General features: G+C 48.6%; 2 protein-coding genes across 2 annotated transcripts in view; one reads left to right on the top strand and one right to left on the bottom strand.

Moving 5' to 3' along the window:
• The window catches only part of BCL3 (BCL3 transcription coactivator), a 32,875-nt gene extending 9,624 nt beyond the window's left edge, over positions 1-23,251 (bottom strand). The window contains exons 1-5 of the mRNA XM_081869003.1: positions 21,819-23,251; positions 19,451-19,616; positions 16,403-16,511; positions 4,479-4,680; positions 3,421-3,509 (exon numbers count right to left, since the gene is read on the bottom strand). Of these exons, the coding sequence (XP_081725129.1) occupies positions 3,421-3,509; positions 4,479-4,680; positions 16,403-16,511; positions 19,451-19,616; positions 21,819-22,386 (1,134 nt within the window). The 5' untranslated portion in view covers positions 22,387-23,251. The remainder of the gene's footprint in view (positions 1-3,420; positions 3,510-4,478; positions 4,681-16,402; positions 16,512-19,450; positions 19,617-21,818) is intronic.
• LOC309345987 (cell adhesion molecule CEACAM20-like) overlaps positions 1-26,737 on the top strand; it is a 188,980-nt gene that overhangs the window by 63,564 nt on the left and 98,679 nt on the right. The window lies entirely within an intron of this gene.

Here is a 26,737-nt window from a genome sequence, read left to right as displayed (position 1 = left end):
ATCGCCTGACATTTGATGACCATTCGATGAGTGTGCGGGTGACCTTATCACAGCACCCCCTGCCTGACTCCGCCGATGGCAAAGTATTGCACATGAGTCAACACCAGAGGACATAAACACTTTGATTCATCTGAATTCTCCAAATTCCTGTTTTGAATTTGCTTTTAGACTACTGCCTCGCTGGTTTTGCACTGTACTTCTGCTTTGACGAATTAAAAGCAGACAAGCATTTTTTTTTCAGTCGCACGCCACTTAGAGAGATTTAAAAAAATACTGAGTGGTTTAGAAGTGCTTTTAAAGAAATAAATAAAGGTTCAAAAATGGTAACCGACATGATCCAAGTGGATGATTAAGCATGATCTTCTTCATGCAGGGCATAGTCGAACTGTGGAACTGCCTCCCACTAGAGACAGTGATGGCCACCAACTTGGATGGCTTTAAAAGAGGACCGGACAAATTCAGGAAGGATAAAGGCTAGGAACGGTCTCGGTCCAGTATACCTGAAGGAGCATCTCCACCCCCATTGTTCAGCCCAGACACTGAGGTCCAGAGCCGAGGGCCTTCTGGTAGTTCCCTCACAGAAAGAAGTGAGGTTACAGGGAACCAGGCAGAGGGCCTTCTTGGCAGCGGCACCCACCCTGTGAAATGTCCTCCCATCAGATGTCAAGCACATAAACAACTATCTGACTTTTAGAAGACATCTGAAGGCAGCCCTGTTTAGGGAAGTTTTTAATAGCTGACTTTTTATTATGTTTTTATATGTGTTGGAAGCTGCCTAGATTGGCTGGGTTTTCTCAGCCAGATGGGCAGGGTATAAATCAGGGGTGCCCAAACTTTTTTCAAAGACGGCTAGATCTGATGAAGTGAATATGCGTGAGGACCAACCAAAGTTGGTTTTTTTTTTTAGTTGTTGAGCTTTTTTTAAGATTTTACCCCCAGGTTGTTGAGCTGCTTTTTAAGCTGAGCTTTTGGGGGGATTTTACCCCAGGAAATAAACTGCCACAGGGGCCGGATTAAACAGACCAGCGGGCCGAATTAGACCCCCAAAACGGACTTTGGACATGCCTGGTATAAATAATAAAATTATCATTAAGGTAAGGTAAAGGACCCCTGGACAGTTAAGTCCATTCAAAGGCGACTATGGGGTTGCGGCGCTCATCTCACTTTTCAGGCTGAGGGAGCCGGTGTCTGTACAGGTGATGTGGCCAGCATAACTAAATCGCTCTTCTGGTGCAATGGAACACCATGGCGTAAACCTGAGCACATGGAAACGCCGTTTACCTTCCCGCCGCAGCGGTACCTGTTTATCTACTTGCACTTTGATGTGCTTTCGAACTGCTAGGTTGGCAGGAGCTGGAACAGAGCAACGGGAGCTCACCCTGTCGTGGGGATTCGAACCGCTGACCTTCTGATCAGCAAGCCCAAGAGGCTCAGTGGTTTAGACCACAGCGTCACCCGCGTCCCTAAAATTATTATTATTTGGCTGGCCACTGTGAGAACAGGCTGTGGGACTAGACAGGCCTTTGGCTTGTTCCAACAGACAGGCTCTTCTTACACTAAGGAAATAAAGTGTGTGTGGGGGGGGGAAACAACTTGCTTGCAGTGATTAATCTGTGTTGGGTCGTTTTCACATGCAAGTCATCTCCTGAGGCTGCAACCAATGAGATTTGGAAGTTTGATGTTGAAATCTCACAGCCATGACAAGGCACCGTTCAGAGGCTTGTCTAGCAAATGGGCCGTGATGACCGAGCGCAGCCTCTCCCTCTGACTTGCAGGAGCAAGTAACTCTCCACACCTGCGGCTGTCTAAACAGCTCTTACGCCCTCAAGCAACTCCACCCGCCCTGCCTCGTTTGCCCAGGAACGCTGTGATGCCCATTTTGTCTCCGCTTCCTCCAGAATCCTTCCTCAAAATAATTTCTTCTGTGGAGTTTTCAGCACAACACCGTAGACCTCCTACCCACGCACATGGCTCCCCTTTGCTTACAATCCATTCTCCCAGCACCATTGTGCTGAATCTTATATTGTAAGCTCCTCGGGACAGGGACCTGCCCTCTTGTAAAACACTGTACAGTGGTACCTCTGGTTACGAACTTAATTCATTCCAGAGGTCCGTTCTTAACCTGAAACCATTCTTAACCTGAGGTACCACTTTAGGTAATGGGGCCTCCTGCTGCCGCGTGATTTCTGTTCTCATCCTGAGGTAAAGTTCTTAACCCGAGGTACTAATTCCGGGTTAGTGACATGGCTGTCAACTTTTCCCTTTTCTTGTGAGGAATCCTATTTGGAATAAGGGAATTTCCCTTAAAAAACGGGAAATGATGACAGCTATGGTTAGCTGAGTCTGTAATCCGAAGTGTTTGTAATCCGAGGTACCACTGTATCAGCAAATAAACAAGCTATGGAAACAGATGCACATTTGATGAAATTTACAGTTTTACACAGGCAGCGAGCTTTGCTTGGAGCTGGAAGGGACCCTGAGGATCATCTTGTTTAACCGCCTGCAATGCAGGAATTTGCAGCTTTCCCATACAGGGATCGAACTCACCACCTTGGCATTATTAGCACCACGCTCTAACCAACTGAGTTATCCAGCTCCTGGACTGAGTTCTCTCGAACCCTGCTATGTTAGAGCTATCAACAAGGCGTCCTCTCAAAATTCTTCACCCCATTTGTGGGCAACTACTGGGTGGGGTTTTTTTTCCTGGAAGGAGGAAGGTGGATTTCACTGAATTTCTCAGAGGAAGGGAAATCCCCCAACAGTTTCTTGGGAGTAGGGCTCATCATTAGTCATGAGGCGAGGACAAATTCCTTCTTTCTTCTTCTGAGACTGTGTGTGTGGCCACAGTCAAACCATGTAAAGCATTATGATGCCTTTTTACACAGGCATGGCTTCCCCCTAAGAATCCTGGGAGTTGTAGTTCCTTAAGGGTGCTGAGAGTTGTTGGGAGGGCTCCCCTGCTCCCCTCAGAGAGTCTCAGTTCCCAGAGTTCCCTGGCAAGAGAGATGGAGCGCTAAACCGCTCTGGGAATTGTAGCTCTGGGAGGGGAATATGGGCTTTCTAACAACTCTCAGCACCCTTAACAAACTACAGCTCCCAGGATTCTTTGGGGGGAAAGCCATGGTCATTTAAAGTGGTACCATAGTGCTTTACACGGATGGTTTGAATGTGGCCTGTGTGTGTGTTTGTTCATAGCCTGGGCCCTATTTTGCATCCTCCATAATGCCCCAGGCCTAGCTTTGTTGCAGGGCATTGTGGGAGGGAAATGGCAGCCACCACAAACATTGGAGAACATTCAGAGAAAATTCCACGAAATGGCCTTCCTCTTCTAAGTGGAGTGAGAAAAAGGAAACCTGTTTTCAGTTTTCCTCAGAACGACGTCTTCTGAGAAAGTTCAGTGCAGCTCCCGCGCTTACTTACCACAGCATCAACATCTGCCCCATGTTCTAGCAGAGTCAGAATAATGTCACGATTCTGGGTTCCAACAGCCACATGGAGAGGTGTAAAACCTGGTCAAAAAACAAGAGAGAAAGAAATGAGACAACTGAAGAAGGAAGGAAATGTACATCTGAGGATTATCTGTCTCATGGAGGCAGGATAGTTACTCCATATAATGAATAGAAAATGTGGAAACAAAACAAAATGATGTAGAAAACCCAGTAGTAATAATAATTTTATCGCTGTGGTTTAAAATGGTATTTCAGGATTTACATTTAGATGACTGTGACCGCTATATGTTTAAGGTCTCCTTGTGACTGAAAGCAGTATATAAAAGTGTATGGTGGTAGTAATAATAATAATAATAATAATAATAATAATAATACGAAGGATCCTATGTTGCAATCTTATACTATGGTTGCCAGATGTTTTTCAATGAATCCGGAGACACTTTTTTTTTTTAAAGCTGAGTAGCAACAGGGAGTCAGTAGTGGGGATGGTGAGGCAAAAGACCCTGGGCCCAAGCACACATGCATATTGTATAAAGGTGCAAAGCCCTTTGTTCGCACCCTGCCAAACATAAACGTGCAGAGTTGGGGGTAAAGTCAAGGAAAGTTTCAGTGTCTGCTGTGGCTATAGAGACTGAAACAGGAGAGACATGTTTTGTTCATTCATTCATCCATTCATATTTATACTATGTAGATGACAAAATCAGCTGCCATGCCAAGTTGAAGATGTTGGCTTTGATCTCCAAGACCACCATTTTCCATATGGTCTACCAGGAACACAGTAATCTATAGGTAGCGGGGACCCCCAGAACTAGTAAAATTCAGCTGCCCAGGGTTCAAATAACACATCCATTGTGCTCAAACTGAGAAGCTCCAGCCCATGGGTGGTGTGACGATGTATGGAAGTTAATCAAAGCTCTGAATTTCATTAGGGCAGCGGGTCAGGGTGGGGTGGGAGTTATATCCTTGGGTCCTGATCAACACACCAACCCATTTCCCCACCCTCAACCCCGGTTCCTCATCCACGCTCACCTTCAAAGTTTCGCGCCTCCAGATCCAGAGGGGCAGGGCTCCCATCCAGCAACTCCTGCAGGCAATGGACGCTGTCATGTTCGCAGGCAAGGTGGAGGGCGGTCTGCCCGTTGCGATCCAACACCATGGGCGACGCTCCGTGAGACAACAGCAACTTCACCAGAGTTGGCTGGGCTGTGATGACAGCCAAGTGTAAGGGGGTCTGGAGTTTGTAGGGGACAAAAAAAAAACAACCTCTTTGTGAATGCGGATGGCTGCTGGTTATGTATTTATAGAGGTCTACTACAAACCACAGAGCCTAGGACTTGCCAATCAGAAGGTCGGCGGTTCGAATCCCCACGACGGGGTGAGTTCCCGTTGCTCGGTCCCTGCTCCTGTCAACCTAGCAGTTCGAAAGCACATTAAAGTGCAAGTAGATAAATAGGTACCACTCCGGCGGGAAGGTAAATGGCGTTTCCGTGTGGTGCTCTGGTTTGCCAGAAGCGGCTTTGTCATGCTGGCCACATGACCTGGAAGCTGTACGCTGGCTCCTTGGCCAATAAAGCGAGATGAGTGCCACAACCCCAGAGTCGGCCACGACTGGACCTAATGGTCAGGGATCCCTTTACCTTTACTATAACTAAAGTTCTTAATCTGGGCCCTCCGAGGCCTTCGTATCCGTCAAAGCCAGCAGCTGCGGTATGTTTTAGGCATGCTTTGAAGCAGCCATGATGAATCAAAATGGATGTTGGCGTCTCTTCCGTAGAAGCAGCTCAAAGCATTGTGTACATGTTTGCTGCTTTAGATATGTGTCATGCAAGCATTGACAATAGGATTTAGAGTAACAGGAAAAGCTTTTTTATGTCTGTGACAACAGCTGTGAGAATGCTTCTAGCTCAGAGATGGAAGGACAGAGAAGAAGAATGGCAGACTAAACTGATGGCGTAACTGACGGGAAAGATCAGAAACCAGGAAGATCAAGTATTCCTAAAAGATTGGAGTAAAATTTTCAATATATTAAAAAGACCATTGTAAACAGTTAAAGTCATTGGCAGGGATATAACGACACTTGTAATGTGGAATCAATTGTGGTAGCTATGGATATATAATGGATGGGTAAGGGTAAAAGATGCAGAATACTTTATTTTAAATATGGAATCCATGGAGGGAGGGAGGTCTGAGAGTTTGAAAGAACCTTTTGTTTGAATGTTTGAAGTGGGTTAAAGATAAAATGTGTAAAATTATGTAAAACCAATTAAAAAAATTATATATATATAAAAAACAAAGTAACAAGAAAAGCTGCTATGATGCCAAAGCAAAAGTATAACCATGTTTTTGGAAACCAGCTTGGAAAAGTTCCCTGTGTGACAAACAGTGCATGCAACAGAGGTCCCAATTGCTCATTCCCCACCTCTCAGGTAGATTATGGTCATTCACAGTTTACATTCTTTATGGGTCCTCCCAAATGGTAATTAATGGAAAACTCAACAGGAAGGTCCAGCTCCTGCTACCATTGAGGATCAATATAAAATGTCATACCTGCCAAGTGTCCCGGGAGAAGATGAGAGTGGAAGCTTCTGATTCCAACTGTAAACTAATGACAGTTTCCTGTGATGTTCCGGAAACCTTGGCTTGATTAAACTCTCGTTAGGATCGATTTGCAGTTTCAGAACCTGGCTTACTCTGAAACCATAGCAAAAACAACAACAACACCCCACAGTTTTGGAGTTTGGGCACCATGGGGAGTTGATTCTGGATGTAGAAACACCTTGTCTCTTTTTTTCTGGCATGTAAACAAGGAGGAGAGAGGGGGAAGGGGGTGAGAAGGAGCTTGGGGGTCTCCACAACTAGGAGAGATAGCAGGAAACCACGGTCACACATTAAATCCAAAACAGACCTCTAAACAGAGAATAAGCTCCGCTGAATGCTAACGGATTCGCTTCTTAGTAACATTTAGGATCAGACTAAGGCTTCACTTAGCAGCAGTCATGAAATTAAAAGACTCCTGCTTCTTGGGAGAAAAGCAATGACAAACATAGACAGCATCTTAAAAAGCAGAGACATCACCTTGCCAACAAAGGTCCGTATAGCTTAAGCTATGGTTTTCCCAGTAGTGATGTTTGGAAGCGAGAGCTGGACCATAAAGAAGGCTGATCGCCGAATAATTGATGCTTTTGAATTATGGTGCTGGAGGAGACTCTTGAGAGTCCCATGGACTGCAAGAAGATCAATCCTATCCATTCTGAAGGCAATCAGCCCTGAGTGCTCACTGGAAGGACAGATCCTGAAGCTGAGGCTCCAATACTTTGGCTACCTCATGAGAAGAGAAGACTCCCTGGAAAAGACCCTGATGTTGGGAAAGATGGAGGGCACAAGGAGAAGGGGACGGCAGAGGATGAGATGGTTGGACAGTGTTCTCGAAGCTACCAGCATGAGTCTGACCAAACTGCGGGAGGCAGTGGAAGACAGGAGTGCCTGGCGTGCTCTGGTCCAGGGGGTCACGAAGAGTCGGACACGACTAAACAACAACAACAAGGCTTCGCTTCCAGCACAAACTCAATGAAAAAGTGGAATGACTTGTTGTAAATTGCTTCTGGGTTACTTCTGTAAGAGGGAGAACGACTAGTAAGTTCAATAAATAATAATTTATTATCTCCCAATTTATCTCACTGTGTGTGTGTGTGTGTGTGTGTGTGCTGCTGTCTGTGCACAGGAATCGTGCTGTGTTGTTGCAGGTCATTTCTGGGTAACAGAAGAACAACTGCAGGGAAAGTTGAACGTAGGTCCCCCCCCCCCCACTTCCCCGCACCAGAGCTGTTTGTAGCTGGCGATGTCACAGAAGAGAAACCGAAGAAGTGGCAGGGTTCAAACTCAGCATCTCCTACGCAGCCAGCTAACCAGAGGAAACCCAGCTGGTTCCCACAGAAGAAACCACAGCCCCCAGCACCTGCTTGCGCTGACGCAATTGGGCGCTTCTCAGAAAGGGACAGGGCTGGTGCAAAAGAAGGGTTTATGAGAAACAGATAAGGAAATGACAGCAAGGCTGGGAGGGCAATCTGCAGCCCGCTTTCCCCTGAACTCCGCACAAACACAAACACAAACACCCCCCCCCCTATTTTGGCGGCATTGCACCATTCTCTCGAACCCTCACCGCAATCTGACTTGCGTAGGGTGCAGTTGTTTTCCTCGGAAAGGCTTCCAGACAGAGAGTCTGTAAACAGGAAAGCTCTTTTCTTCGGAGACCCTCCAAAGCCAGAGCCCAAGCATCTTTTAAAAGCCTGCTAGACTGGGCCAAAGGCCCATCTAGTCCTGTTTCCCAAGTTTTCCAACCAGCTGCCTGCAGGAAGCCCGCAATCAAAGATCCCAGCACAAGAGCAACTTCTCCCCTTCCTGTGGCTTCCAGCAACTGGTTTTCAGTAGCTTTACTGTGGGAGAGAGTTCCACAGTTTCACATAGCACTGTGGAAGGCATTTGGTTTGGAAGTCTTTTGGCCGGACTTTTGTGGTAGAGGTGGGTCCGTATGGGACGAGGCTGAAGGCCATCGGATGGCTTGATTTGGCACAACTGGAGAGTATTTTTTTTTAAAAAAAATACAGATAAATATAGGCAATCAAAATTATAAAAGCAAATTGCTTAATAATAATAATGATAAAAAAAGCTAAAAAAACTACAAAAAATATCAAAGTACGTGGCATAGAACATAAGCAATTATGGGAAAGAAAAAAGAAAGAAGAAAGGAGGAGGAGGAAAGTAAAAAACGAAAAAAGAAAAAAAAAGGGCGGGAAAAGAAAGAGATAAAAGAGGAAGATGAGCCAAAACACAAGAAGGCTCATCTATTGTACGCTTCTGTCAAGGTCACAACAGATCATTATTCTTATCAATTCTCTCTATCTGCATTCCATCTTGGTATTAGGGAACATTTCCCTATGCGGTATCATTCTAAACATAACCAGGTCTTTCTTGATGAATCCTTATCCCCCTAGATAATTATTTAAACATTCCCATTCTTTTTTCACCATCTTTTTAGGTTTATCTCTTATTGCATCTGTCAGCTTCGCAAGCTCCAAGTATTCGCATAATTTGACTACCCGTTCATTTTTAATGGGTGTATTTTTATCTTTCCAGTGTTTTGCCACTATAACCCTTGCTGCTGACGTCGCATACATAACCTGGTTTTATTTTTGGAGAGTACTTTTTTTGTTCTGCTCCCAGCCCCACTGGCTTTTGTAAAATGGCATCATCTGCCTTGATACCTAGGGAGAGGGTGGGAGACCTTCAAATATCTCAAGGGCTGTCACATAAGAAGAGGGAACAAGCTTGTTTTCTCCAGCTCTGGAGGGTAGGACTTGGGGGTAATGGGTTCAGGTTACAAGAAAGGAGATTCCGACTCAAAAATAGGAAGAACTTAAGAGCAATTGGACAGTGGAACGGATTCTCTCGTGAGGTTGTGGACTCTCCTTCCTTGGAGGTATTTAAACAGAGGTTAGATGGCCACCTGTCATGGATACTTGACAGCTGAGATTCCTGCATTGCAGCGGGGTTGGACTAGATGACCCTTGGAGTCCCTTCTAGCACTTCAGTTCTATGATCTTGATATTAAAAATGTACCAGGAAGCATTTGGACAAGAGGAAGCTAGCTCTGCCCCAGCGAAACTAAAAAGAAACCAAAACCGTAGAAGCCAAAAGTGAGTGTCACTCATGGTTGATTGAATTTTCATTTCCAGTTAAAAGGATTTCCAGGAACAAGCCTGTACTAGCTTCCATCCACCCCCAAGACCCCGGAAAGCCAGATGTTACAGTAGAGAAACTGACGATGAGGCAATACTAGGAACAGATGGGTCCAGGATCGCTGGGTAGAAAGCAAGTTTGCAATGTCTGCTACTAGCTGGAAAAAAAATATCTAAACACGGGACATTTATACGTGCTCCAAGAGGGTGGAGCTGTTTCCCGATCATGTAAAATCCAATTGACATTTTTTTCCGATCCAGCAGTAAAGAGGGGGTTTTCCCAGGGAAAGTAGCAAGACAACAAAAAACCACCCCACTCTCCTACTGTGACTTGGAATCATGGGGGGAATTAAAGTGTGGATGGGCTGTGAGGAATCCTGAGTATTTGTGACATTGGAAGGGATTTTTTTCCCTGCAAAACGGGAGGTATAGGTTTGCCACCAAAATAGTTACGCTGCCCCTAGGTAACTAGGAAGCTGTAATACAGACAGGCAGAAACTTGAGGACTAGGATAATGCCAACATTTGGGTCACACCACAGCAGCGGTTGGGGGGCAGCAAAACCAAATTCCAGTTAGTGGAACAGTGCAGTGAAGAAGACCAGAAAGGGGGTCTCCTCCAACCTTGCCATCAAAAGCAGCGAGAAGGTTCAACTTTCCATTTTTGAGAGTCCTTTTTAGATCAGGACATCTCCGTAGAGGGCTTTTCGCTGCAAGTCTTCCTTTTCGGAAGGCAAAATTTCTGGACTCTCACTGCTTGGGTGGTAGGGATTTCAAGCAGGGACAAGGAACATTATTCTTTATTAAACATGGTTTGCTTTTTTTATTAAAAAACAACAACACGCAAGTAAAAAAACCCCACAATAAATAAATAAATAAACAACACAGACATTAAAACCAGCAAAAAATATCATTCATCTTTTTAAAACACAGAACACCCCACCCACTGAAGGAAGCCGCAGCTCATTAAAAGCCAAATAAATGTTTTTGCCTGGCGCCCTAAGGTTAGCAATGATGGTGCCAGGTGAGCCTCGCTAAGCATTCCACAAGAGGGGGGACACCACCGAAAAGGCCCCGTTCTGGTGTTGGCCTCCTCTGGAGGAGGAACACAGAGAAGAGCTTCAGCTGAGGCTTTGAGTCAGTTCATAAGCAGAGAGGCAGTCTTTGCAGGACTGGCGTCCTGAGCCACGTAAGGCTTAAAAACAGCACTTTGAATCTGGCCCGGAACCTATCTATGCTGGAAGGATGCAAGATGGATCTACCCAGGAGGCAGCCTTCATTTAGTAAGGCATCTCCTTGGCTGCCAGTGGGAACTCTCTTTCCTGCGGTCTGAGGATTGCGGATGGGCGTGAACAAGACAAAACACCCACGAGCCATCCTTTCTGTTGCGCAAGGCCTTTTTAGATTTACGGCTGCCACAGAAATCTAGTTTAAAAATCTTGCCTGCCTCAAATCCGAAAGTTGGCTGTGCACAAAAAATAAAGGACAGAAACGGAGCGAGGAGAAAGCATGCTTTCAGAGACTGCTTTTTATCTGCAGGATGGCTTGACCCTAAATTGCATGCTAGAAATAATAATAATTTTATATATATATATATATATATATATATATATATATATATATATATATAACCCCGACCCCCTCTAAAGCCTTTACCCACCCCCTGCAACATCCGCCTGTTGTTCCTGGTGTTGTGACTCAGTGCTGCTGAGTGCAGAGTCTTTGTGTCTTTCTGGAGCCACACGGTTGAGGAAGTTGCCTGGGGTTTGCCACCAGCGAGGGCTAGGGAAAGTCCCTTGGGCGAGTAGAGGGGAGGGCACAAGAGTCTGCTGGGAATTAAGCCTTCGAAGCTCACGACTCCTCAAGGACTGCAGGGTTTGGGGCCTTGTCTCCTTGGCTTTTGCCAGGCTGGTCTCCTTCCAGGCGCACTCGGTGCCGCCGCAAAACTACAATCTCTGCTCCGCTTTGTGGAAGAGCTGACCGAGGAAGCCTGATGCAACCCGCCTGGTCCAAGGATTAGGAGACTCCAACCCAGGGGTCAGCAAGGGGCCGGTCCACTGTCCCTCAGACCTTGTGGAGGGGCCGGGCTATATTTTTTTTTGGGGGGGGGGAAAATGAACAAATTCCTATGCCCCACAAATAACCCAGAGATGCATTTTAAATAAAAGGACACATTCTACTCATGTAAAAACACGCTGATTCCCAGACCGTCCGTGGGCCACATTTAGAAGGCGATTGGGCCGGATCTGGCCCCTGGGCCTTAGTTTGCCTACTCATGCTCCAACCTCTCAAGAGTTTACTTCTCCCTGCTCCAGCAAGCTCCCATGCTACTTCTGTTGCGTTTTGTGCTTTCCAAGTGCAGTGGTACCTCGATTTTTGAACGTAATCCATTCCAGAAGACCGTTTGACTTCTGAAATTTTCAAAAACTGAGGCACAAAGGGTGGTCTGCCAATTCTATAAAGAAAATTGTGAAAAACAACAGATACACACAGCGGAAGCCGTTCGACTTCCGAGGCGCGTTCGGAAACGGAAGCATCTACTTCCGGGTTTTTGGCGTTTGAAAACCGAAATGTTGGGCAATGCAGACATTTGAAAACCGAGGTACCACTGTAATGTTTTTTTTTTAAAAAAAAAATATGTAGCAAAGAATGCTGAATACTGAGATCTGTGTGAATTACGGAAATTAAGCTTGAAAGCCAGCTCAAGCCTCGCCCCTTAATTCAGACAAGAATTGTCCATCAACGTTCAAGCCTTTCTTCTCAGCCTTAAAGGCTAGAAACGTGGGTTTAAAAAAACACATAAAACCCTCAGTTTTTAATAAACTGAATTCTGTGTCTGGAGCCTCCACACACATTCAGTGCGTTGCAATAATTCAGACTTGATAAAATCAAGATTTATCCTCATTTCATCACACAACAGTGAGGCCAGGGATGCAAAAGGATCGCCAGCAACATCTTCGGGGAAAACCCGCCAGAGCGTTGATGGACTACAACTCCCATCATCCTGGGCCACATGATGAGCGTTGTAGTCCAACAACACCGGGAGACCTGAGTCTGAGAAACACTGGACTGTGGCAACAGGTTTAAGACACCCCACTAACATAGCCAGACCCCACTCTCTACTGGGAGCAAAGACTAAATCGAGAGGGGTGCATTGGGCCGAAGACCATGCGAGTCGGTCCCTCGGTTGCCATGGAGACCGCGAAATCCCAGCCTGGCCCTGAGGCATCCTGGGAAAGGACCAAGAGTCCTGAGTCCTTCCAAAACCACACTGGAGACAGGCCTGTCCAATTTAAGTTACTGAGGTGGGTGGTGTCCCAACAATATGGCGGCTCAGCACATCAGGCCAATGACTGCATGAGCTCATGAGCCACAAAACAGACCCAAGAGCTTTTTATTGATCTCTCAGCCGGTCCTGATCTGCCGCCATCTCTCCACCTCCGCTCTGAGGTGAACACGCCCAAGGCTTCTCCATGGCGACGGATCCCAGGGGAAGATAGGATTGCGCAAACTTTCAGGGAAATGCACCAACCATTAGGAAGCTCGGATATCCTGGAAACCAGAGTTCGAAACCCTACTACTTGGTCCCAAACCAAGTGGGTTCTGCTCAGGCTCTATTTGCACAATAACGCAATAGGGTAGAACTTTAAACAGTCAGGGTTTCTTCCCCCGAAGCATCCTGGCAGCTGGTGTGTTTTTTAAATGGGTGCTGAGCTTTGTCAGGAGACCCCCTTCGCAGAACTACAATTCCCAGAGTTCCCTGGGAGGAGGGATTGATTGCTAAACCATTCTGTGAGGGGAATAGGGGGCCTCCTGGCAACTACGTTTCCCATGATTCCTTGCGGGGGAAGCCGTGGCTGCAAAGCGGTATAACAGGGCATCAGAAATATAGTGCAGATGTAGCCTCAAGAATAGACCCATTGCAATTAATGCACCCGAGTGAGCCACGTCTGTTATATCTCCAATGCGTCAACTCTTGAGTAGAATTAACCCTGGATATGACCCTTCGCCTTTTCAGACTCAAAATCCCAACCTACAATACAGGACCTAATGACCACTTCTGACATTTTGAAGTCGTTTCTCTTCGCTCTCTCACTCTGGCAGGGCACTACAGCTGCACAAGATGGACCTGCGAGTCTGTGGTCACGTTAATAATCAATTTTAAAAGCTGCCAACTTTCCACGGGGGGGGGGGGCACGGGCATCCAGGAACCCCCTGCCTTGGCAGAAGAATGGATCGAAAGCCCAGTAAACCTCAGTCGATTCCTGGTCTCCTCTGAGCAAGGTTTCCACCCAAATCCCTGTGCTATCTGTGTGGGTCTTCTTTCTCTTGAGGGTCGTGTTCTTGAGGAAAGGTTATATGTTAGCAGCCAAAGGAAATGGATCCTGTAGTAGGAAAACAACCACTTTCTTCGTCTCTCCGCTGCCCCCCCCAACCCAATTTCCTCTTTCGCTCTCTCTTCACCCAGGGCTGGATGAACCATTCAGCAAAATAAGGACGCCCTTAGGGCATCAATGGGGTTGGCACATAAATTTTCCATTTGCTGGATTTACCGGGGTGCGTCTGAACCAGGTCCCACCAAAAAATGGCTCCCACAATAAGTGAAAAAAATTACATACCTATATACATGCGCACATACATACAACAACAAAATAGTAATAATAGAATCATAGAGTTGGAAGGGACCCCGACGGTCATCTAGCCCAACCCCCTGAAATGCAGGAATCTTTTGCCCAATGTGGGGGCTTGAACCCACAATCCTGAGACTGAGAGTTTCCTGCTCTACTGACAGAGCTATCCCAGCTAGAGGTTGATGATATACATTCATTTTAAGGAATTTTGGAAACAGATTGGTATAGATTGGAAACAGATCGGGAAACAGATTGGGAATTGTGGGAAGGAACGTGGAAATAACTAAATTAATAGTTCTTATTACCCTGAGTAGTACTGAGTTAAAAACAAAAGAGGAATGCAAATGGGTAAAATTGATGGTAATTGCAGCCAGACAGGTCATAGCGAGTAATTGGGAAAATGCAGAAGAGTTAGGGGTGAACCAATGGAGGAAAAAACTGAATATTATAATTTTAGAATATTTAACTGTGAAGATACATAGAATGAAAGGGTTTAAGGTCATTGAGAAAGAGGAGGATTGGTTTGAGAAGATATAGAATTATTTGAGTAGGATTGAACAATATGGGGCAATTAAAATGTTAAAAGTTAAATAACACTTGTGGAAGGAGTGTATATAGAAGTGTACATATGGTTGATTTGAATATGTTATTATTGTATATTATATGTAATATAATATAACATATATGTTATATTATATAACATATAACATATATGTAATATATATAATATGTATATTATTGAATATTGTATAGCCAATGTATCAGCCGCCAGGGGGGTTTCACTGTTTGTGTTTTGGTGACTGGTAAAAAATAAAAATACACTCATCTTGGGAATACAACCAAATTAGAACCTTGCAACTTGTATATGGGGGCACCAAAATCTTTTAACTGCTTAGGGCCTCTAAAGATCTGGATCCAGAATACCCCAGCTTTACTGGAAGCCCTGAAGAGTGGGGGAACCTGTTCTCTCTCCCTCCCTTGATGCACAAGACCTGATCACGCTCTAAAACTTCCTGGAGGGGGAAGGGCTGTGGCTCCGTGGTTCAGAGCCTCTGCTTTGCATGCAGAAGGTCTCGCGGTTCATTCCCCGGCGTCTCTGGGTAGGGCTGAGAACTGAAACCCTGGAGAGCCACGGCTTTGCCAGTCAATGCACAGGCAAAACTGAGCTAGACGGACTCGGCCCCAGTTTGCACTGTGCATTTAAAGCACCGTGCGGGGCCGGCCCACCCAAGAGACAAGGTGAGGCAACCGCCTCAGGCGGCAGAGCCCACTGGGACAGCAGATCCTGATGTAGAACTTTAGCCAGGGCCGGCCCACCCAAGAGGAAAGGTTAATGCACTATTTAACGTAGGGCCGGCCCACCCAAGAGGCAAGTGGAGGCGACTGCCTCAGGTGGCAAGATCCACCTGGGTGGCAGAGCCCTGATGTCCATCTTTCTCTCCCCCCCTTGCTCCTGATGTAGATCTTCCCTCACCCCTTCTTCCCTGGCAGGGAGAGAGGTGCCATTTTGGGCTCTGCCTCAGGTGCCAAACTGTTTTGGGTCAGCCCTGGCACTATGATACAACTTTAAACAGCCCCCACCCCAGGAAAAAAAATTGTGGGAGCTGTAGTTTGCTATGGGTGCTGAGAGTTGTTAGGAGATACCTGATTCCATTCGCTAAAACTACAATTCCCAGAGTTCTTTGGGAGAAGCCATGACTGTTTAAAGTGGTATCACAGTGCTTTCAATGTCTGGGGTGAATGTGGTCTTGGTATACGGCAGGTTGCTATGATTCCTCTCCCCACTTTTCCAGCTGTGTGAAATCAGCCTGAGACCCACAATAACATTCGGCCGCCCACATTGGTGCGAAGAATGAAAACCCAGATGGAAACTTTCTCCCTGTGGCCTAAGAGAGAGGAAATCGCTCCCCCAAGCTGTGAGCGCTCGGATGGAGAAGCCCTCCAAGTCTTCACAAACGTGCTGCTAAAGCAAAGACCCCATGTCCAGGAGCAGTGTATAGTGGTACCTCTGGTTACGTACTTAATTCGTTCTGGAGGTCTGTTCTTAACCTGAAACTGTTCTTAACCTGAAGCACCACTTTAGCTAATTGGGCCTCCTGCTGCCACCGCACGATTTCTGTTCTCATCCTGAAGCAAAGTTCTTAACCCGAGGTAATATTTCTGGGTTAGCGGAGTCTGTAACCTGAAGCGTATGTAACCTGAAGCGTATGTAACCCGAAGTACCACTGTACCTCAAAATATCAGGTGCTGTGGACAAACAACAAGGTAGGATTGCCTTCACATCCTCTATGCTAAGATTCTTGGTGGCCACAGTGGGATTTATTTAATTTTCGCATTTCTGTTCGCCTTGCTTTCCTCCAAACAGCATGCAGAGTTCCGCTCCCTATTTTACCCTATAACAACAACCCTGCGAGGTGGGTCAGGCCGAGGGCGAGTGACGCCCAAGGTCACCCAACCAGCTCCATAGCTGAGTGGGGATTCGAACCCTGGTCTCCTGGGTCTGGGTCCAACACTCTAACCCCTACACCACACTGCCTCTCTCTGGATGATGGACCGACAGCACGCCCCTACCCCACGGCTCACACTTACCTGCCGCAGGTTGTTGAAGGTGTCCAGGCTTTGCCTCCCCTGGTGGAAAAGAGCAATCAGGCGCCGAGCAGCCAGAAGATTCCCCTGAACCACAGCGATGTGGAGAGGCCTGGAACGGAACAGAGAAATGAGCTATGAATCCATTAGACCAGAGATCCCTCCCCTCCTGGTCTGCAAAGCTTTGCTAATCTGGTGCCTTCCAGACTACAACTCCCATCAGCCACCTGGAGGCACCACTTTGGCTGAGGTTGAGGGACATTGACACATGAGAAAAGTTGATCGGGGACTTAAGGTGGGGTGGATTGGAACAGCAGCTTCCAAGCTATGGAGCTCCCTGCACCCAGAAGCACCTTCACTATACAAGAAACCCTATACCTGGGCTTTTGACACTTGGAAGGGACCCCAAGGGTCATCCAGTCCAACCCGCGAGTTGCAGAAATCTTAGCTAAATCATCCATGGCATGAAATGTACGTTTTTAGGACGCACCTTATCTCTGTGATTGGGCGCCGTTTTAAGCTGTTTTTAATATTGCCTCTTAATAGCGCAACCAACACATACAGTGGTACCTCGGGTTACATATATTTTAGGTTACAGACTCCGCTAACCCAGAAATAGTACCTCGGGTTAAGAACTTTGCTTCAGGAAGAGAACAGAAATTGTGCTCCGGTGGCATGACAGCAGCAGGAGGCCCCATTAGCTAAAGTGGTGCTTCAGGTTAAGAACAGTTTCAGGTTAAGAACGGACCTCCGGAACGAATTAAGTACTTAACCTGAGGTACCACTCTACTTAAAATAATCCTTTTCCCTATGTATTTTTAAAAAGCACTTTGTATACCGTGGTACCTCTGGTTATGTACTTAATTCGTTCTGGAGGTCCGTTCTTAACCTGAAACTGTTCTTAACCTGAAGCACCACTTTAGCTAATGGAGCCTCCAGCTTCTGCCACTGCACGATTTCTGTTCTCATCCTTAAGCAAAGTTCTTAACCCAAGGTACTATTTCTGGATTAGCGGAGTCTGTAACCTGAAGCGTCTGTAACCTGAAGTGTATGTAACCCGAGGTACCACTGTATCTATATTTTCCATTTTGTCTTTAAATGCAGAAATGGTTCATGCCTTGAAATAAAATGATTTGTCAGCATAACTTTAGCGGAATTTATTTATATACTTACTTATTTATAAGACTTCAGTTATCCCCAGGGTAAAAAAAAAAGGGGGGCACATTATCTACCTGGCCCGGGCCTCTGTCTGGCTCTGCAAGGCCCTGGTCTGAACCCTCTATAAAGGGGCATGAGTGGGATTAAGGGGGTCTCCCTGCTTGCAGCCCCCTCCCTATTTCACTCCTGGCCAAAGCTCTCACTCTCGGTTGTTCAAAGTCTCAATGCCCCCCTGCTACCTATCTGCATAGCACCCCGGGCTTCACCTGACTTCGCAGAAGCTGCCTCTCTCCCCGCTTGCGATGAAACGAAACCGCCTTATCGTCTGGGGCCAAGCCCACAGGCAGCGGGAAGGGCTCCCAGGGCACCGGCTTCCAGTAAGCCGAGCCCTGACCTCCACTTCCTGTCTCGCTAACGGAGAGGAAGGAGGAGATGAACACACCCCCCCCCCCCGGTTCAGGGCTCTGCAGCTCAGAAGGATGTGGGGCAGCTTAAGGAGGAGAGCGGGGCAGGGGTCACTTCTCCCCTTCGCCATATTCCAGGAAAAGGGACAGGACTGCCAACAATTACACAGCAGGGAAAGCGTCAGCAGATGGGGAGGAAGTCAGGGTGTGTGTAAGACAGAGGGGTGTAGCTTGGGTAGGGGATTCCCCTTTGGCAGCTGCACTTGGCTCCGGTTAAACAAAGCTGCTGAGTGAGAGGAGGAGAAAAAGGCGGAGAAGCCTTCCTCTTCAAATGTCCAAACCCAAACCAGAAGGAAAGAGCGTTACCTGTACATCTTAGGCTAAGTCCGTGATCCTTCCAACCAAACAGGGTGGAAAGAGGCAGACTCCTGCTGTTTGGCCCTAGAGGTGGGGTAGACTGTTTTTGGATATGGAGGCTCAACCTAGCTACTGTGGTGGCGGACAGCCGCCGGCAGGCTGCACCCACCAGGAATGTGTCTAATCAGGGCTCTCCCCTCCGCCCCCCCCCAATTTGCCTAAGCAAACGGCCACCCTGACATGATGCGGCAACACAATTCCGCACATCAGGGGCTGGCGGGAGTTGTGGCTCGAAACATCTGGAAGGCTGGTGCGTGTTGATTATGCAAAGGGTGGATTTCTTCATCCTGGGAGACCCAGGTTCAAATCTACAGCAGAAACATTCCAGAAGGCTCAACTCTTGGATACCTTCCAAGTCAAATTACCTTCCCTTTCCCTCCCCTAAAAAAAATTGTGTTTTTAAATGTGTTTTCTGCAGTTATGCTCCTTTTTATAGAAAGATCTGTACAGAATAACCAATGGCTGCTTGTTTCCTTTTTTTAAACAAAGGGGCTGTGTGCTGTTGGCTTGGCTAGCGCACAGGCCCATTTCACAGATTACGCCAATAGTCACTGAGGCTAGAACTATGTGTTTTGCAAACACACTGGGGTGGGTCATGGCATTTGCAGGGGAAACTGCTTAGTTCCTCTCCCCACAACCAGAATCTGCAAACGGCTGGTCACCAGCGTAAAGATAGAGATACCACAAAGCAACCATTTGCGTGTGGGGTGAAATATGAGGTGTTGGCAGTTGCCCTCTCCAGTCTCCTCAAATGATGCCTCAAATTATTCAGCCCCACCATGGAAATTGAATCTAGAGGCGAGATTCAACTTCCACCCATGACTCAGACTTCAGTACTGGGATGGGAAAATCAGAAACAAGGAAGTCCTCTGAGCATGTGCAAGCTGCCTTTTGCTAGCTGCTGTTTAATTATAAATTCTCAGGTATTGCACACATGCCTTCTCAGAATCAACCCTCAAAATTGAAGCTCCCCATTCCCCCCCCCCATTTCCTGCCAGGCCCCAATCCTTCCCTTCTTCTCCTGCACTTCCAGTTCTCCCCCCTTGAGCACCCAGCTTCTCCCTCTCCTTACGTGTCTCCGTCCTCATCTTGCTTGGTCGCTGTGGCAACGTCTAGGGCCAACTGGGCCTCCACGGGGCAGAGGAAAGAGTAAGGGGTGGGGACCCTCAGCACCGGGTGGGGGGTCACGGGATGCAAAAGTGGCGACATCTCGGGGCTGAGGAAGGGGCCGGCCAAACCTGAAATGGGGAGGTGGGGAAAAAGAGAAAGAAGGGGTTGGAATGAGATGCAAAGCCGACCCTAAAAGAACCCAGGCATCCGGGACTCCTAGTCCCCTCATTGATAAGTTCACTGTAAGGCTTTCCTTGAGCTCTGCCAGTCGCCAGCCTCTTCAGGAGCAAGGAATGCCGTTTTGAGCCTCAGTAGTGGTGGCAGAGAGAATGGGCGCATAGGGCTGCAAGAGTGACAACAAAGCTCCAAGGCTGCATTTTATTGCCTTCAAAGGCAGCACATTTTAAAGGGTTCTTTGTTATCACTGTTTGTATACGCAGATGCATTTTAGACCTCACAACAACCGAAGACAGGGGTGATCCTGTTGATTTGTTTTAAAAATAGAGAGAGAGGAGGAAACTGTCTCCCTCCCAAAAAACCCCTTGGTTCTTCTGCTAAGAAGCTCAGATTTCCTCATTCTGGTCAAACTGGGTGGAACGGCAGCAGAAAACGGCAATTAAAGGGTCCAGTATGCACCATACAGTTAAAGCACTATTTATACCACTTTGTACTGCTTCTCCCCCAAAATTATGGGAGCTGTAGTTTGTTAATGGTGCTGAAAGAGTGCTTTAAATGTATTGTGCGGGTGTGGACTGCATCCAGTGAGATGTGCTTGGTTTCGGTCTGGCCGCATTTGCGCTGCAACTCAGGACGCTCTTTGCTTATTTGCCGCCTGAGGCGAAATGCAGAGTTTCCACACCTAGTGGGCAGCAAGGAAGGGAGTGGTTTCAAAGGGAGAAGGTGAGCTTCATAGATGCTCCTTAGATGGAGACACTCTGGGGCACCTCACGGTTTGGGCCACAGTAGCACCACAGGCAGAAGAAAAGCCTGAGCATCTAGCGCTGCCACAGATGTGCTTCTCCCAACGCCACAATTCTGACCAAACTTGCCGTGAAGTCCGGATTCCCCACTTGAGGAGAGGGCTTCAGTTTACTTTGCGCCTGTGCTGGCCTCACACCTGACAAAGACTTCTGTTGTGCTCAGAAGCTTCGTCGTCTCCAAGCCACTAGCTGGTTCAATGGCAAACAACTCGTAAGGAATAAAAATAAAAAATACTTCAGGCGTTTCTACAGCACATGCGTTCTGCAGAGCGCTCCAGCTCGCCAACGCCTACAACAACCTGGTAAGGTAGGCTCTTTTGACAAGAGATCTTTCCCAGTCTGCACCTGTACTGAATCAAGATGTTTTAATGATTTTATATCTTTTAATGATTTTATATCTGCTGCCCTGGGCTCCTTTGGGAGGAAGGGCAGAAATAGAATTAATAAGAATAGAATCATAGAATTTTAGAGCTGGAAGAAACCCTGAAGACCATGTAGTCCCAAACTTGGGTCTCTAGCTGTTTTTTGGACTACAACTCCCATCATTCATAGCTAGCAGGAACAGTGGCCAGGGATGATGGGAACTATAGTCCAAAAACAGCTGAGGACCCAAGTTTGGGAAACCCTGACTTAGTCCAACCCCTTGCAAAGCAGGAATATACAGCTGTTCCATACAGTGATTGAACCTGCAACCTTGGTGCTACAGGACCAGATAAAATAAAAATATTCTTCACTGCAGGCCAGGAGTAGCTTGGTATAGCCACCTAGGCATTTTCAGGGCTGAGGTGCGATGCACACAAGGGGACTTCCCGATTCAGAGATTATGTTCTCGGGACCAAGGCGGGCACCAACATCTCCATTTCACCAGTTTCGCAGACTTCCCATCCGTCTGGCTGCCACACCTGCCTCACAGATTCATTTCCCCCTTGCTGCAGGCCTTCCTCTTCTTGACCCCTACAGCTGGGAAAGGGTTTTTTTTAAACAAAAAACAAAAAAGTTTTGGGCGAGTCCAAAGCCCTTCCTTCACCTCAATTACCAAGTGGGGCCCCTGGATCGCAAAAGGGAGATGCAAACTAGGAGTGGGTCACCTGTGGCCCTCAAACGTTGTGGGGCTCCATCTCCCACCAGTCCTGGCCAACACAATCCGGAGATGATGGGGTGTGTGGTCCATCAAGATCTAGAGCGCCGCAGGTGAGCCACTCTCGGAAAGGCAAGCGGATGCGTGCCAAGTCATTGGGAAGGAAGTTGGCTGCAAAAAACCCCTAAGGATGGAGAGGTAGAAAAATCAGCTGCTGGTGGAAGGAGATTGAGCAGGGATAGAGCATTCCAGAGAGGGTGCCCTCTCTTTACCTGAGTAATAGGCAGCTGGGAATCTTGGGTAGCTGACAGAGATATATGGAGAATGGTAGCCATTGAAGGGGGAGCCCCACAGCTCGCTGCTCTCCGTCTTGGGGACTTTGCCAGCCAGCGGCCCCTGGGCGTCCCCATCTGCCCCCGGCACGACATACGGGCGTTTCCGCAAGGGCAAGCACGTCTTGGCCTTCTTCTCCCCTTCCAGCCCCGCCTGGGGGGAAGCCGTGCTCCGCATTCCTGGAAGGATGGGGCCGGGCTGGCAGGCGGCACTCGGGGCTTCCTCGGGCTCCCGGGAAGTAGGCAACTGCCTCCCGGAGGCGTCCAAAGAAAGCTCTCTGTCGGGGGCGACGCATCTGCCTTGGCTGTCCCCTTTCCGCCAGGTGCTCAAGTCCACAGGTAGCTCCCCGGCCATGTTTGCCAAATCCTCCTTGCCGTCGCCGGGCAGGGACTCCCGGGCAGGGTTCGCTTTCGGCTCCAGAGCTGGGTCAAGGGCTGGTGGAGCGGGAGGCGTCCACCTGGTCAGCTTTCCCGGGTGCTGCTGAGTGGGCAGTCGGAAAGTCACCATCACCTGCTCATGTTCGCAAACCAAAAGCCCCCAGGGAACCCGCTCACCCAAGGCAGCTTGGGGGAGGCTCTCAGTTTCCGACGGCGGCCGCTTTCCAAGCGCCTTCCGACGGACGCTGCAAATCCCTTTCCATAGGCTCGGAAGAATGGATGGCCCGGCTACCTCCACCGACGCGCCAGGTGATCACACCTGAGCGCTTTGCTCACAGGGTGTGGGCAGTGGGTGAGGTGTCACGCTCAGGAAGCCGGCAGGCAGTCCTTTCCGAGAGCAGCAGGGAGAGAGCCGAGGGGGGGGGGTGCAGGAAGGTCACAACCTCACCCGCACCTTCCTCGTCCGCTTTCTGGATTCCGGGGAAAGGAGTCACCAGCCAAGCCGCGCCCGGTCTCAGCGCTCCGTCCCTTGCCAATTCTCTTCTCTTGTTTTCCTTTTTCCTGGCTGGAAGTGCTCCCCCGCCGCCCAAACCCGACGGTCCGGGTGGCGATGGCAGTGCCCTCAGTGCCCCGCGGGCGCCCACGAGTGAATCCCGAGGAGCGGCGGTGACACCCGCTGCTTCGCCCACCCTCGGCGGTAGAGGAAGCCGGGACTTCCCCGTCGGCTCAGCTGAATACTAGGGACTTTCACAGACGCCTCTTACCGGCCTCCCCTCCCCGGGGGAGTTCCGCCTACAGCTCCTCCTCTTCTTGGCCGCCTGCCCGCTCTCGAAACTCCTTCCCCCGGCAGGCGCACAACGGCCAGGGGAGCCCTGCGCGCCCTGCGCCCAGGGCGCATTGCCAAAGAGGCCAGGTGCGCCCAGGGCGCATTGCCAGCTCCCCAGGCAGAGAGGCGAGCGGGATCGGGGGGCGGGGAGGCGCTTCGCTTTTGCGGCCCTTTTCCCGGACTTCTCCCCTCCCAGCCGGGAACGCCCCAGAGGGGAAGGGCAAGGAGTGCGACCGCCCCTCGCCAGGGCTAGGAGGCGACGGGGCGCTTAACTCTTTCCTCGGGAAGAGGCCAGGGGAATGAGAGAAAGACGCCCAGCGATGAATGAGGCTGCGCGGCTCAGTGGTTTTTACTTAAGGATAGGTTCGGTTCTGGAATTACTGGTCCTGCAGTCATAAGAACCCTGATGGACCATCAGGCCAGTGCCCCATCTGGTCCAGCATCCTAGGGCCAATCAGATGCCCGTGATATGCCCGCAAGCGGGACCCGGGCGCAAGAGCCTTCTCCCTCCTGCGCTCTCCAGCAACGGGTATTCAGAAACGTTCCTGCTTCCGGTCATGCAGGCAGGGCTCGTGGCTCGTAGCCGTTGTTTGCGTCTCCCCACCGCCGTGAAGTCACACATTTTAATGCTTGTGGTTTTTAGATTTTTGTAAATCGCTTATTAGCCCATTTTGGCATTAAGTGTTGCATAGAAGGCAACTATGTACATATACTTACATATATATGTACTTATGTACAACTATGTACATATAGTTATATATGTAACTATGTTACATAGGAGCCAACTATAGGGACGCGGGTGGCGCTGTGGTTTAAACCACAGAGCCTAGGACTTGCTGATCAGAAGGTTAGCGGTTTGAATCCCCTTGACTGGGTGAGCTCCCGTTGCTCGGTCCCTGCTCCTGCCAACCTAGCAGTTCAAAAGTAAGTCAAAGTGCAAGTAGATAAATAGGTACCGCTCTGGCGGAAGGTAAACAGTGTTTCTGTGCACTGCTCTGGTTCGCCAGAAGCGGCTTAGTCATGCTGGCCACATGACCTGGAAGCTCAACGCTGGCTCCCTGGCCAATAAAGGAGATGAGCACTGCAACCCCACAGCCGGTCACGACTGGGCCTAATGGTCAGGGGTCCCTTTACCTTTTTAGGAGCCAACTCCTTGGGGCCTATGGGATCTTCGGCTTCCCTAATAATAATAATAATAATTTTAATAATAATTTATTTAGTTATACCCCGCCCACCTGGCTGAGTTTCCCCAGCCACTCTGGGCGGCTCCCAATCGAGTATTAAATACAATACAGCAATAAAATACCCCGTCCCCCCCCCCCCCGTTGATGGCCATTGCCATTCAAATGGGGTCTGTGCACCACGTCATGTGTTCGATTATGCAGGGCAGGGCTTACTTGTGCCCCCACAATATGTTATTATTGGGCGTAGGGGGGCATAACTAACTCAAGTTCTGCCCCCCCCCCCAAAATCTGGCAGATTAACAGCGTTCTCCTCAGCATATAATGATAATAGGGCGCGCTGCACCTGTTAAAATTCTACCTGCCTGTAAGTTGTACCTCGATTAAAATAATAATTCCCCCCCCCCCCACAAAGCAAATAAACCGCTTCACACGAGCATTGGCTTTTTAACTCCGATGCGAGGTTGTCACCATCTTTATCACTGTTCGTGGGCTGGATTTTTGCCTGGCATGGAGGAATCTACCAGATCGAGCGTCTTTCTCCGCGCGAGGAAAAGCTTCGCCTGCCAGATCTCTGCGCTGCAGGCTGCTGTTAAATGCACAGGAGCAGGAGCAAGGAGAAAAGGTGGCAACCTGCAGCCCTGCTGCTCCTCTTCCTTTCACATCAGCCTGCCACGCGGAGATCTCGCAGGCGCGCCGCTTCCTTTGGTGTGGGGTGGAAGGGAGAGAGAAAAGACGCTTCGCCAGGGGAAAAACTGGGTGGCAACCTGGCCTTTTCCTGCAGGCTGAAGCAGGAGAGGCACCGCGTCGCGTGGGTTGGCAGGAAGAAGCACGAAGTTAGCTGGAAAGGAGGATGCGGGGCGATCCGGTGGTTCTCCAGGAAGACGCACAGGACGCAGCGGCGCTCCGGAGCTGCACGGAACGGCTGCGCAAATGACGAGTCATTCGCGGTTGGGGAAGGGAGGGGGAAACTGAACGGGATTCCCCCAGAATTGGTCCAAAGGGCAGGCGAGGTCGCTGGCGGCTAGGGAAACGGAGCCCCCTGCTGGCCGAGGGAGGAGAGGCAGCCACCTCGGAGGCGAAGGGGTTAACCTGCCACCTTCAGAGCCAAGTGCTCTCTGCCTGAACATCTAAAGTTCTGCCAAGGAGGTGAACTGGAGGAGGAAGGGCAAACGAGGGCTCTCCCCATCACGTGGGTGGGGACCGTGCTTCTTACCGTACACGAGGCATCCTTTGCCCACGCCAATGAGGAAGGGAGGCCTGCTCTGATAAGCTTTCTTTTTTTCTTTTTTTTTTAGGGTGAGGAAATCAGATTGCCTCGCCCTCGCCCGCCTGTGCTTCCCTGTGAATTGCTTTTCCAATCATGGCTCTGGCTTGGAAGCAGAGCACGGGGACTCACACCAGTCTGCAGCTGATTGGGAGGAAACAAGGCCAGAACAGTGAATCGTGCAGAGACACAGCGGGCAGACTCCTCGCTGAATTAGTGCTAGTGGACTGACAGGAGCAATGACAAGGCCGCTGCTGCTGCTGCTGCTTCTTCTTCTTCTTCTTCTTCTTCTTCTTCTTCTTCTTCTTCTTCTTCTTCTTCTGATATCTGTGTGCCCTGAACCTGGGACATTCTGCATTCAGTGCAGGTGTCCTACTGCTCAGTCACTGGGGATACAGTACATGTTCTCAGCTCATGAGACATGACTGGATGGGTGACAGCCATCCCGAGATTACATGCTTACAGTCTCTGGTGCCACAAGTTAAAAGGATCAGAGGGCTAGACTGGGAAAGATCCCCTCGCTGCCCACAACCATGTATTATTATAATCATTATTTCAATTTATTATTTTCCCTTCACCCCAGGACCCGTGGATGGCTTGCAACTCTTTTGTGGTGGTTATTTTTTGGGGGAAAATAGCAGGTGTTTGTATGGGGTCTGAACCAGATCAGGTCTGTAGCAGATGAGGCTGCATTTTAAATTGCATTTTAACCTGTATTTGAAATTGGTTCCCGTCTTCTCTTTTTTCCCTATTATGTTTTAACTTTGATTTTATTGGTGCTAGCCACCCTGAGCCCGACTCTGGCTGGGGAGGGCGGGGTATAAATAAAATTTATTATTATTATTATTATTATTATTATTATTATTATTATTATGGCAAAAGGCTAAAGTCCCTCCCACACCTGTGCTGTTGCCCCAGTTCAGTTCACTCTCCATCACACGCCCAGCATTTGTTTTCAAGCAACCCAGCCATGCAAGAATTAAAGAGGTCGTGAAAAGCGTCAGAAATAGTTTGATCCTCGGGTTCTCACAGTGGTCAAACAGATGTTTCTGGGGAAGCCAAGCTCAAGATTCCACTCCCCTCTTGTGGTTTCCAACAGCTGCAGTTCAGAAGCTTTTCTGCCTCCATAGCCAGCCTGGCTAGTAGCCATTGATAGCCCTCCGTGAATTTGTCCAACCTTCTTTTAAAGCCATCTAGGTTATTGGTC

Source organism: Podarcis erhardii (assembly GCF_964252035.2).
Source record: "Podarcis erhardii genome assembly, chromosome: 7".
Classification (NCBI taxonomy): Eukaryota; Metazoa; Chordata; class Lepidosauria; order Squamata; family Lacertidae; genus Podarcis; species Podarcis erhardii.
The sequence above is the reverse complement of the archived record's forward strand: the minus strand, read 5'-3'. Positions and strand labels throughout refer to the sequence as shown.